The following is a 12800-nucleotide window of genomic DNA, read 5'->3' as shown; positions in this document are numbered from 1 at the left end:
GGAAGGGACCTCAGGAGGTCATCGAGTCCAACTCCCTGCTCAAAGCAGGACCAATTCCCAACTAAATCATCCCAGCCAGAGCTTTGTCAAGCCTGACCTTAAAAACCTCTAAGGAAGGAGATTCCACCACCTCCCTAGGTAACGCATGCCAGTGCTTCACCATCCTCCTAGTGAAAAAGTTTTTCCTAATATCCAACCTGAATCTCCCCCACTGCAACTTGAGACCATTACTCCTTGTTCTGTCATCTGCTACCACTGAGAACAGTGTAGATCCATCCTCTTTGGAACCCCCTTTCCGGTAGTTGAAAGCAGCTATCAAATCCCCCCTCATTCTTCTCTTCTGCAGACTAAACAATCCCAGTTCCCTCAGACTCTCCTCATAAGTCATGTGTTCCAGTCCCCTAATAATTTTTGTTGCCCTCCACTGGACTCTTTCCAATTTTTCCATGTCCTTTTTGTAGTGTGGGGCCCCAAACTGGACACAGTACTCCAGATGAGGCCTCACCAATGTCGAATAGAGGGGAACGATCACATCCCTTGATCTGCTGGCAATACCCCTACTTATATAGCCCAAATGCCATTAGCTTTCTTGGCAACAAGGGCACGCTGTTGGCTCATATCCAGCTTCTCATCCACTGTAACCCGTAGGTCCTTTTCTACAGAACTGCTGCCTAGCCATTCGGTCCCTAGTCTGTAGCAGTGCACAGGATTCTTCCGTCCTAAGTGCAGGACTCTGCACTTGTCCTTGTTGAACCTCATCAGATTTCTTTTGGCCCAATCCTCTAATTTGTCTAGGTCCCTCTATATCCTATCCTTACCCTCCAGCATATCTGCCACTCCTCTCAGTTTAGTGTCATCTGCAAACTTGCTGAGGCTGCAGTCCATGCCATCCTCCAGATCATTAATGAAGATATTGAACAAAACCGGCCCCAGGACCGACATGGAGCCATTGATCACTACCTGTTGAGCTTGACAATCTAGCCAGCTTTCTATCCTCCTTATAGTCCATTCATCCAGCCCATACTTCTTTAACTTGCTGGCAAGAATACTGTGGGAGACCATGTCAAAAGGTTTGCTAAAGTCAAGGAATAACACGTCCACTGCTTTCCCCTCATCCACAGAGCCACTTATCTCATCATAGAAGGCAATTAGGTTAGTCAGGCATGACTTGCCCTTGGTGAATCCATGCTGACTGTTCCTGATCACTTTCCTCTCCTTTAAGTGCTTCAGAATTGTTTCCTTGAGGACCTGCTCCATGATTTTTTCAGGGACTGAGGTGAGGCTGACTGGCCTGTAGTTCTCCGGATCCTCCTCCTTCCATTTTTTAAAGATGGGGTACTACATTAGCCTTTTTCCAGTCAGCCAGGACCTCCCCCGATCGCCGTAAGTTTTAATGCTCCAATGAAGTGCAGTGAATTCTTATTAATGCTCAAAAACCATTTACCAAAACAGCTACAATTTCAAATGGAAGAGATATGTTATCTGGGCAACTAATAGGAGTATTGGTCCAGTTTCTGTCTCTGTGCAACTGGTTTTGTAATACTTGATACACTTAAGGACAATGAGCTTGTCTCTCTCTCCTCCATTAAAGTCCATTTAGCGGAAACAGCAGCATTTCATACTTACACTGATGATAAATCCATAATGCACAAATAATCTGTCAGAAAAGCTTTTTAAAAGGTTTATTGAATCTATATCTCCCAATTTGGGATCCTGTCCCTCCGTGGAATTTAAACTTCGTTTTAACATGACTGATGTGTCTGCTGTTTGCACCACTAGTGAGCTGTTCTTTGTTTCATCCCTCTGTGAAGACAGCTTTTATAATCGCAGTCATTTCTGCCAGCAGTGTCCACGAGCTCCATGCGTTGATGCTGGACCCCCTGATACTGCCTTTCATAAAAAATAAGGTGGTTCTTAGATCAAACCATAACTTCCTTCCAAAGGTGTTTTCAGAATTTCATATAAATCAAAGTATAAATTTACCTATTTTCCCCCCAAAACTATTACAAGTAAAGGAGAATCTAGTTTATGTTTCTTAGATGCGAAGAGAGAGCTCTCATTCTACCAGGACAGAACTAAGAGCTTTAAGTCTTCTCCCAAATTATTTATTTCATATGCTGGTTCTTCAAGTGGTCAGGCCATTTCAGCACAATCCCTCTGTAGTTGGGTCAGGCTGTGTATTGAAGAGTGTTACTGAGCAGCTTCACTCTGTCCTCCTGCTCCTCTTGAGCACATTCCACTAGAGCAGTTGCGACATCTGTAGCATTCACTAAGCATATTCCCCTTATGGATATATGGAAGGCTGCCTGCTTCATGGAACTCCATGCATTCTTTTACAAGACATTATGCACTGGCTAGGACATCCAGGTGTGATGCACAGATGTGCAGGGCAGTACTTCAGTCATTATTTAGGTAGGACTGTGTTCCCTGCTTCCAGTTTATGGTACTGTTTGCCAAACCAACCCAAGAATGGGAATATGCAGAGGATTCTCAAAGAAGAAATGAACGTTACTTACTTGTAACAGGAGTTCATCGAGATGGACTCTGCATATTCACTTTTCCATCCACCTTCCCTCCTCTTGCAGAGTCCTATTTTAGGGTTAGTTCATATTTGACTTTAGTGATTGGAAGTAACTGAGGTGGCAATGGGTGCCATGCCCCTTCTATGACCAAGCCAAGGGCAGGGGAAGGAGGGGCGGCACTACAGCTAGAAGATTCCACCATCCCCGATGCTCTTGGTCAGTGCATCCCAAAGAATGTGAATGTTCAAAGTCCATCCTGAAGAACACTGGTTACAAGTAAGTAACCATCAGTTATCATCATTGGTTTGTGAAGTGCATGCTGGCATATTTAGGATAGAGAAGGTTATGGGGGCTCTCTGGATCCTTATCTTGAAAAGTAATTCCTGAATGATCTGCATATTTTTTCAAGAGTTGGGATTGGTCCTTGTTCTTGCTCCGTGAGCTGAGTGCCAGTTGATCACCAGCTTGCTGCCCTCCACTTCAATGTTGATGGTATTTTTGATTCTGTATGTACATACAGTACTGGAGATATGTACTTTGAAATCTTTCATGATTAAAGGTGCAAGATAAATGTAACTGTGATCTAATTATTAATAGAAGAGTTAATTGATGCCTGTGAAGGATCAGAGAAATCAGCTCAAGGGATCTGGACTGATGCACTTTGCCATTTGATATGACTCTGAAAGGGATGATGCAGCCTGAGTGATGCAACAGTTTTTGGAATATATCGCACTAATAGCATATCAAGGAGAATTGTATCTCAAGAGGACCCGAACCTGCAGTTGCAGAAGTCAAAGGGGGGTTTGCTGGCACGTGGAGTAAAAGCTACAGGTTTTGGCTGCAAAGAAGTGGCACAATAGAATAGCTTTCAAAATTTTGCTAAGTGAATCTGTGTCTCTCTCTCAAGCTAATCCATTTAGATATATTAAGTTTTGAGTGGTAACGGTCCCTGTCACTAGCCATTCAAGACCTTTTGATAAACTAATGTTGGCAGACCTTGTTAAGCATTAACTTATCCACTTCCCTTGCCACAGTGTAGAACACCTCCTGAAATCGGCACTACAGATGAAGGTTTAGTCTAGGAGCAGTGGCTAACAAGCAAGCCATTGGCACATTGGATGAGGTAGAGTAGGGACAGGGAGCTTGAGGCAGTTCAGAGGCATGGGGTTTGAGGGATCCCCACGTTTATGGAGAGGCAAACTTCTATATTCTTTGGTCTTAGGGGGATTCCTGTTCTTCCCAGGGAGCAGTCTTGTGGATGCTCTGCAAACACAAATTCTTAGATTTTTTTTCTGTAGTCTGCATAGAAGTAATCTACAGGTGACAGTACATAGTTTGATATGTATTTTGTTTAATTACCCTAATCTATCTAATGTAAAATGTAGCTAGTACTACTTGTGAAAAGTGTATATTTATAAGGAATCATCTTCTAAAAGATGCAATTAAATCTAAAGCATATAATAAACCAAGGTAGGTAATGGGACTCAGTGTTTAGAAGTAAAAAGTCAGTTGGAGTTTTACCGTTGACTTGAGGTCTGGTAGAATTGTGTCCTTATCCACAGTAGAGTTGGGGAAAAAAAACTTCTTTTCCTAAAAAAACTTAGTTTGGCTACTCAAAAGATCAAATAAACAGAAGGTATAGAGCCACATAAACTGCTTCTGTGTCTAAAAAGAGTCTGGGTTATGGGCTTCGATTTTTTTTTTCATGGTTTATATCTCTATACCTTGAGTAAGTAAGTAAACCTTAGCTTGTGGAATCTTAATAGTCATCTCACTGCTGAAGTCTAAAGGAAACCAAGAGGAAACTTAATAATATTAAAAGTTATTTTAAAGGGAGTTCACATGGGTTTGAAGGGTATTTTGCTTCTCACACAATATCCACCTTTGTAAATTCAGTGAACCTAGATTTAAATTTAGAGAACCTACACACATCTTTTACAGTCCTCAGTACATAAATCTAATAGGATTCCTAAAATGTCTGCCAGTAAGGTATTAATCTTTTACAGATAAAATTAAAATTCTGAAAGTCACTGGAACAAAAAGAATTCCCTCTAGAAAAGTAAAGGAAACTTGGAACTTTGTGGTAAGTGGCTGGTCGGTCCATGTTGTAATGAATAGAGAATAGTTTGTACAGTGTTTCATATCTGACCTGCTACAAGACTTGAACATTCACAAATTAATTTGAATGTGTTATTTCATAGTCATTTAAATAGATGAAAAGAAGTAGATAAACACAGAACTAAAAAGCCATTTAAAAATGAAATCAGTAGCTTCAACAAATAATTTTTCCCTTCTAGTCAAAAAAGCAATTATCAAAATTGTTCAGAATATGTTGCCAGTTACTCTGCTCCAAAACTGCTAACTTTCTCAGTTCTTCTTATGCCTTTGCTGGGCTCTCTGTCACTGGAAACATCTTAAACCAATTTAAAGTGCTACACCTGAATAAACATGTTGTAAAAGTGTTTATGTATTGAAGTGGGTCAGTTCAAGGTATGGTATTTGGCTGGAACTTCTAATTTCTCTTTTTACAGCAAAAGGGCTGCCAGAAGGAGGAAGTCTGAGCTGAATTAATACATTTGTTACAGTGGAAGTAGAATGGAAACTGCTTTAACCACAAATCAAACTGCCTCTTTCATTTACACCAGTGATAGAATTTTTCTAAGAAATATAGACTCTGGCACAGAGCCGCTGTAAGTTTGCATTCAAAAGGAAACCTATAGGCTTATTTGTTTAAAGTTTACTCCTATGATTATTTGTAAGGTCTTTTTCTGGTAAAATTAAGTTTAATGGCATTATACCGTACATTTGTGGGGCAGATGCTCCTTTATTGTCCTTGTAGCTATTTAACAAACCTTTCCAATCTATTAATACTATAGTTGAATGCCCTGATGCTGCCCACACCAGTGCATAGACTATTTCTTGACCAATATCTTCACATTTACAGGACCTCTGTGTCCCCCACCCTTGCACAGCTGCACAGCTTCATGTGACACGGTCTCATTTTCTGATGGTTGAAGGGCTCTGCATAATACACGTACACACAAAAATGTTTATGCTGCCAAAGTCAATTCTGTTAAGAGCAAGGGTTTATTTGTTAAAATGTCACTGATGCAGTTTCAATGACTTGTTTTGCTTACTTTTCTTCTAGGGAGGGTCAGTTCCTCCAATACAGTGAGGTTACCACACAATCCTGACTGAACAAATATTTTAAAGAAGTATGTACATCCCTTAGGAGAAGAACCGGAGTCAATCATGTACATATTTCAAACTCTTTTATATTTATCTTGAAAGATTGAGTGCCCCTGTATATGTAGTGATGACTTCACATGAACTTGGAGTAATGCTTTACATTGTTTAAAGCATAAATATATTGATTGCCTATGCTTCTCATTCCTGTTGATTTGAGCTGGAGAACTAGAATTCCAGATTTAACATACTTGTGATGTAAAATAAGATGACTGCATCATGTTATCCTTTTCCAAGAGCATAGAGGTTAATGGAGTTGATTTATTTCTTTGCAATAGATCAGTACATATACCACTGAATTAATATATCAGGGTTTTGTGTAGAATGCGTAGACAATGTTTTCATGCAGTGGTAGACTGTGAAGTTATTGAAACTTTTGTAAATAAATCTGTTGAGTTCTCTGCCTTTTAGATTACATTCAACAAAATAAGGTTAAGGTTTCTAATATTGTAACTTCAGGATCATGGGTAAAATCCTTTCCTCAATGAAGACAATGGCAAAATTCCCACTGATGTCATTTGCACCAGGATTTCACCCATATATTTATCTGGCAACCAGAAAGAGCAAAATTTTGTATGGTATTAATTGTATGTCTGCATTATTTTATAGGTCGCAGTATCAATGTTAAATCAGCTGGCCTTATAGGAAGACATGGGCCTCAATCAAAGCAGCCATTCATGGTTGCATTCTTCAAGGCAAGTGAAGTGCTTTTTCGATCTGTCCGAGCAGCCAACAATAAAAAGAAAAATCAGAACCGCAACAAATCCAGTAGCCATCAGGATTCTTCCAGGATGCCCAGTGTTGCTGGTAAGATGAAGACATAGTACCATCTATGCAGTAGGCATCTGTGAGTACAACTGTAAGGTGGCACATTTCAAAAGTTAGGTACTGTGAAATAAATGTGTGCATTCTCACATTCAATGGTCCAAATGAATAATGCAGTGATGATTCAGCAGCCTCAGTCTTTTTGGCTGGGAAAAGGTGAAAGATCCAACTCAGATTAAAGAAACGGTCAGTAATGAGATTGAAAATGTGTAAATCAGCCACAGCTACCAGTACACGTCTTGCTGAGTTAAATGTGTACTGTGCTATGTGAACTTTTAATATACTAGAGAGTGATTGGGTAACTCAGCATATTTTTTCAATGTTTGTGCCAGTGCAGGTGAGCCGTCCGACTAAAATTCCTTCTGGCAAATAGCAGTGTACATGCTATGCAGATAATTAAAGGATTTCTTATTTCAAATGTGGCAAATTTGAACCTTTTCATAAGTCACTTGAATGTTTTTAGTATGAAAACTATTTTCCATGTCTCATCTTTCAGAGAAGAAAAAGCAATCTATTGGGATGAGTGCAATCCATTTGTTGTTTTAGACAACTGAGATTTTTCTTGGTGTTATAAATCCACATGGTATCCCTAAATGCAAGTATGCCTTGTGCAATTTGATCTCTTTCTTACTTGAAAAGTGTTGAAAAACTCACATAGTCAGACACTAATGCATACGAGGATGCTCAAGGTGGTTGTTTGTTCCATTAGGTGTCTGGAATTAATTATGGTCTATACATTATTTCCTGGTATGTTTCCAGTTAGAGGAATATGAAGAACTTGTTTGAAATTCAAGATCTCCCCCTTTTGGAGAAACCTTGTCTTCCTTTTCGGGGACAGGACCTGCACATCCAAATATGTATCTTTTAGAGGATACTGTAGCAGAGTATACTACTATGGATCAGAATTTCTCTTGAAAGCTATTGCCAACCTCTCAAACATGTCCATTATGTAAGTAAATTAGTGCCCCAGAATGCAGTTTTGTGACCAGAATTCAGTCATAGGGTGGCATTCATATATTTGCAGAGATTAGTATGTCCCATTCAGACCCTCAAAATAGCAGGTTAAGTGGGTCTTAAGCAGTGTATACGCCTTGTGCTGGCCCTCTGCTCAAGGATGGATTTCATTTTCACTTGATTTCATGATCACTGGGGATTGGCTGTCCAAGTGTTTGTCAGAGGCTATGGAGATTTACCAGTGATCTACTGGGTCCCAACCTGCTTTTAAGGTATAAATAAATGTCAGCACCCATAAAATGCCACACACAAAAAAGGAAAAAAAAGCTCAGTCAGTAGTAGCTATTATTAATACCTATCATGGTGGTGGTGGATTTTATTTTTATGTAAAATATAACTAAAATGCTGTGCTGTCCGCTGGAGCAGGGCTTCTTCCTCTTGGATCCACTCTACATTGAGGAACTGGAGCAGAAATTATCCTGTGAGGCAGGCAGCAGAGAGATAACATGCATCTTTTCATTGTGCTCAGGGATTGAGAACCCTACAGTCCAGCCTTTGAAAAGCTGCCTGTCCATATATTCAAAAGCACTTGCAAGGTGTTAAGACTTAGTGGTGCTTTACTTATAATTGCTCTCTTGCCTGTCCCTTTTGGGTATTGTAAAGTTCTCTCATTTACTGTTCAAATTATCTCAGGAACAACTCACCTGCAAGAGCACTTTATAGCCCAAGAAAGAATCATTCAGGGGAACAATTATAAATAAATAAAACAGACTGGACAGAAGAAAAAAACCTACTTATTGTTGCTTTACATCAGAAAACCCCATTTGATTATTTGTTTTAAAGCACATTTACTAAGAAATGAAGAGTAATTAAATGCTTTTAGAATTTCAAAAAGGGGCAATCCATTGAGGTTTAAAAATCTATTAAGCACGTTTTAAACCAGCTGAGAAATTCAGATTTGGTATTAGCAGGTGTAACTCATTGTGTCAAGTCAGTGGAGTTTTGCCTGCTTATACCAGGTCTGAATCTGTCAAAATCCATTGACTTTAATAGAAGGAGTTGTACCTGTTTATACCAGATCTTTGTTTGTATCTGTGTGTGTAATTGCAAGATGGTCAGGAATGGCTCTAAGGAACTGTTCCTTCACAGTAAATAATATTGCCATAGAAAGATGCATTTTCCTCTTAGCATAAAATGGCTTTGAGTTAGGTGACATAAATAGAAGTTTTGAAAAGAAACCTGCTCAGATACATTCAACCAGAATGACTCCAAAGAAGCAATCACTGATTTCCAGGGTGAATAGTACTTCATACATAAATTATATATAAAACCCATTGTTGCATATTTTCCACAACATTTTTACTGATTCTGATCATCATAATTCAGTCACGTAGGCCTGTTTGGTAGTTCTGTTCCCCAGTAATTATGTATTTTATTCTCATGCTTTTCTCTCAAGAAACTAATTTTAAAATAAGAGGTAGATAAAGAACTATTCAGAATTGTAGTGGTAAAAAATTCAAATTGTTTTGGGAGGTTTATCAATGATTTTTGACTAACATCACCAAATTTTATGAATGTGCCATCATTTTGTAATTGTTTTAGTAACTTTGTGAAAGCTGGATATAGTACATTTTGTAATGATTCATAAAAGTCATTCATCTGTAGACAGCACAATTCCCTTTAAATCAACCAGGCTTCAGTGTTGGAGATGTCACTGTGATGTTACAGAGGCTGTTTGAATAATATGTAAAGACAAATTCCTAAACTCCAATTAAGGCTTTCCTGGCACTTTTAGAAAGAGCAGTGGTGTTTGCCCAATGTCCTGATCAAATTACAGTTTGGGTAGTTATATTCTGCTATTACAATCTACTTACATTTTTCCTGCCACCTAAATTTAGTATGTACTACTACTTCATTTCAAGTGTTGTACTGCACTGTTAAAAAAAGTCATGTTCCACCCTAGAGATGCTTGCATTTCAGTGGTTAGTGAAATGATTCCTACATATTAACAATGACTGCATTTATTTGACCTTTGGTTAACTGATGGCCAGGCATATCCCCCACTAGCCTTATATGCTGTGAGTTGCTCCTGTGCTTATCCCATGACCCATATTTCCTGAATTTCAGGTCTGTTCAGAACTCTTTTGAAAAACGGTGCCTGTAATTATATTTAGCCATCTATATTTCATGTCGCAAAGTGCCTTGGGATTCCTTCAAGATGAAAGGGTCTGTGTGAGCATGAGAGAGTTTTCTAAATCTGAAAGTAGTCTTGGAGTTTGTTTGCATATTTTCACAGTAGAGCTGAAGAGCTTTTAGTTTGCATCTCAAGAACTTTCTTTCAAGTATTAAATGGTGCAGCTGAAAAGAGACAATCAAGTAACGGGGCCCCGCAAAACAAAACTGTTCTGAGAGGTAAGCCATGGTACCTACTTTCACTATGGCGAACCAAGTTTCTCTTACATTGTCTTGCTTGCATCTTCTCTGAACAGTTTCCACATCACCCATTACTGTGTAACTGCACACCAGTCCCTTTGGTTAGGGTGTTAAGTATCAGTTATAAGAGTGGAACAATATCAATTTTTCAAGATCTATAATAGCTATTGTTGCAGTAGTTACTATCTGCAAATGAAGATACCAGTCACTGCAAGCTTAGTGACTGATTCTATTCAGCTGCTCTAAGGTGTAAGAAGGGGGAGAGGAGAGCAAAATAAACCATTAGCCTTCTTGTGTCCTTGCACAATGGCAGAATGTAGTCACAATCCCTGGGTTCCTCTGCCCATTTACCAACCACTGGAGCTGGGAGGTTCACAAGGAGGAGTATGCTGCATCCCATGCAGGGATACAGAAGAAGGCACACTCTCCCAGTGTGCAGGGGTGCACCAGTTCTCCACAGCCCCTACCAATGGCCAGTATCTGAAAGGTACAGTAAACTTCTGTAAACTGAATAGAAAACCTAATAGTTCTGCCCACTATGCTCATCCTTGCCCATGCGTAGGCAATGGAATTTGCAGATTATAGTAGCCTAACTATTGACGTTTATTAGAGAGACAAGGTGGGTGAGGTAATATCTTTTATTGGGCCAACTTCTTTTGGTGAGAGGGACAAGCATTTGAGCTACACGGAGCTCTTCTTCAGGCTGGAGAAGGACCTCTCGAGGAAGAGATCTGGGTCGCTTGAAATCTTGCCTCTTCACCAATAAAATTGGCCCAAGAAAAGATGTTACCTCACCCCCTGCCTCTCTAATATCCTCAGATGAATGTGGCTACAACAACACTGCAAATACCTAAGCTTATGTCAGTAGGCCAAATTCTACTCCAGTTTATAACCCATGCAACTCCATCAAAGTGAATGGCATTGTAAGTGATGTAATTACAAAATTTGGTTCCTTATCTCTTTACCTGTTGTGAAACCCCTGACCAAATGCCTCAGAGTCAGGTAGGTTTGGTGGGAAATGCTGTTCTGCATAAGCCACATGACATGCTTCTGTTATGGTTGCTGCCATTTGTATAGCACAGGGTTTAGTCTTATTTCTTTATCATTTTGCAGAAGACACTAGTTTGGGGACTTCCTTTCTTGACTTTAATCTGATCATTCTTACCTTTTGATTTTGTTCTTATGAGAATTAGGTTCATTTCACTCTCTCACGAAGTCAAGAAAGACATTCCTACTTGCCATAGTTCACTTCCTTCTTTTCATAGATTCATAGACACGAAGGTCAGAAGGGACCATTCTGATCATCTAGTCCGACCTCCTGCACAACGCAGGCCACAGAATCTCACCCACCCACTCCTACGAAAAACCTCACCTATGTCTGAGCTATTGAAGTCCTCAAATCATGGTTTAAAGACTTCAAGGAGCAGAGAATCCTCCCTCAAATGACCCGTGCCCCATGCTACAGAGGAAGGCAAAAAACCTCCAGGGCCTCTTCCAATCTGCACTGGAGGAAAATTCCTTCCCGACCCCAAATATGGCGATCAGCTAAACCCTGAGCATATGGGCAAGATTCACCAGCCAGATACTACAGAAAATTCTTTCCTGGGTAACTCAGATCCCATCCATCTAATATCCCATCTCAGGGGATTAAGCCTATTTACCCTGAATATTTAAAGATCAATTACTTACCAAAATCACATTATCCCATCATACCATCTCCTCCATAAACTTATTGAGTAGAATCTTAAAGCCAGATAGATCTTTTTCCCCCTTACAGCTAATTAAAATTGTGAAACTCCTTTTTGAAATACTCCCGCACATGCACGCAAACAAGCAAAATGCAAATAAGAACAAAACCTATATAATATAACAATCTGGCAAAAGTTTTCTTCTTGATGTTGACAGGTCTGTGCTTAACCTCCCTTTATTGAGTGAAAACTTTAGGGCACATGGCTTAAATGCAATGCAAGAACACACTGCAGAAAGCAGAATGTATCTTCCAGGCCCTCCCTTCTGTTCCAAGCAGACGGGTGAAATTTGCAGTATTTCTTCAGTTCTTACTCAGGTGCTACTTCCATTTTGGTCAAACTGGAGTTGTCTGGCTGATAAGGGACTAGAGGAAAAGTATTTTTTCTTTCTTTAACTTGGCCTGAAATCGACAAAAACAAATCAACCTTTCCCTCAAAAAGTGGTTCTGAAAAGGGAGAGGGAAATAGTAATTAGGCACAAAATGAAATCTATATTTTTAATAATGCAAAGGCAATGATGCAAACTGACATCTACCTGGAAATTCAAAAGCAAGGCTGTGGTACTTTTTATTCCTGATGCTATGAGATAAGAATGGAAAAACATGCTTAACTGTGTATTTCCTGGATTTTATTGGTTGCTGTCACACTAATTAATTAAGCATATGGTACTTTGTGATAGTAAATGCAGGCAGGTTCCCATGTCTCAACTTCCATTTCTTCTTTAGAAACCAAAATCCTCTCTGACTGCCAGTGAATATGCATAGGAATAAAAAATCTGATTCCCTTGCCCTACCCCCACAGCTCCTTCTGCCACATACAGATCTGGAACACAACTGCAGTCCCTGGATGGCTTAGGTACAAAGTTTACTCAGTCATAATATCCCATGGTTTTGATGCCTGACAGAATAAGCATATGGACCTGGAAGCTACAGAATGTGAAACTGGATCCTTGGCATCAGATCCTGTTGTAAATGTCACTGTGGCTACTTTTATGTAATGTTACATTACACACAACATTTGTCTTATATAAAAGGCAGAATGTAGGGAAGGAATATGAATTTGCTTTAGTAGT

At 39.5% G+C, this 12800-nt stretch overlaps 1 protein-coding gene across 1 annotated transcript in view; it reads left to right on the top strand.

Annotated features, from left to right (window-relative positions):
* BMP5 (bone morphogenetic protein 5) overlaps positions 1–12800 on the top strand; it is a 75571-nt gene that overhangs the window by 49749 nt on the left and 13022 nt on the right. The window contains exon 4 of the mRNA XM_038397836.2: positions 6378–6575. Within this exon, the coding sequence (XP_038253764.1) occupies positions 6378–6575 (198 nt within the window). The remainder of the gene's footprint in view (positions 1–6377; positions 6576–12800) is intronic.

Source organism: Dermochelys coriacea, chromosome 3 (assembly GCF_009764565.3).
Source record: "Dermochelys coriacea isolate rDerCor1 chromosome 3, rDerCor1.pri.v4, whole genome shotgun sequence".
Classification (NCBI taxonomy): domain Eukaryota; kingdom Metazoa; phylum Chordata; order Testudines; family Dermochelyidae; genus Dermochelys; species Dermochelys coriacea.
This window is presented reverse-complemented; position numbering and strand designations above follow the sequence as displayed.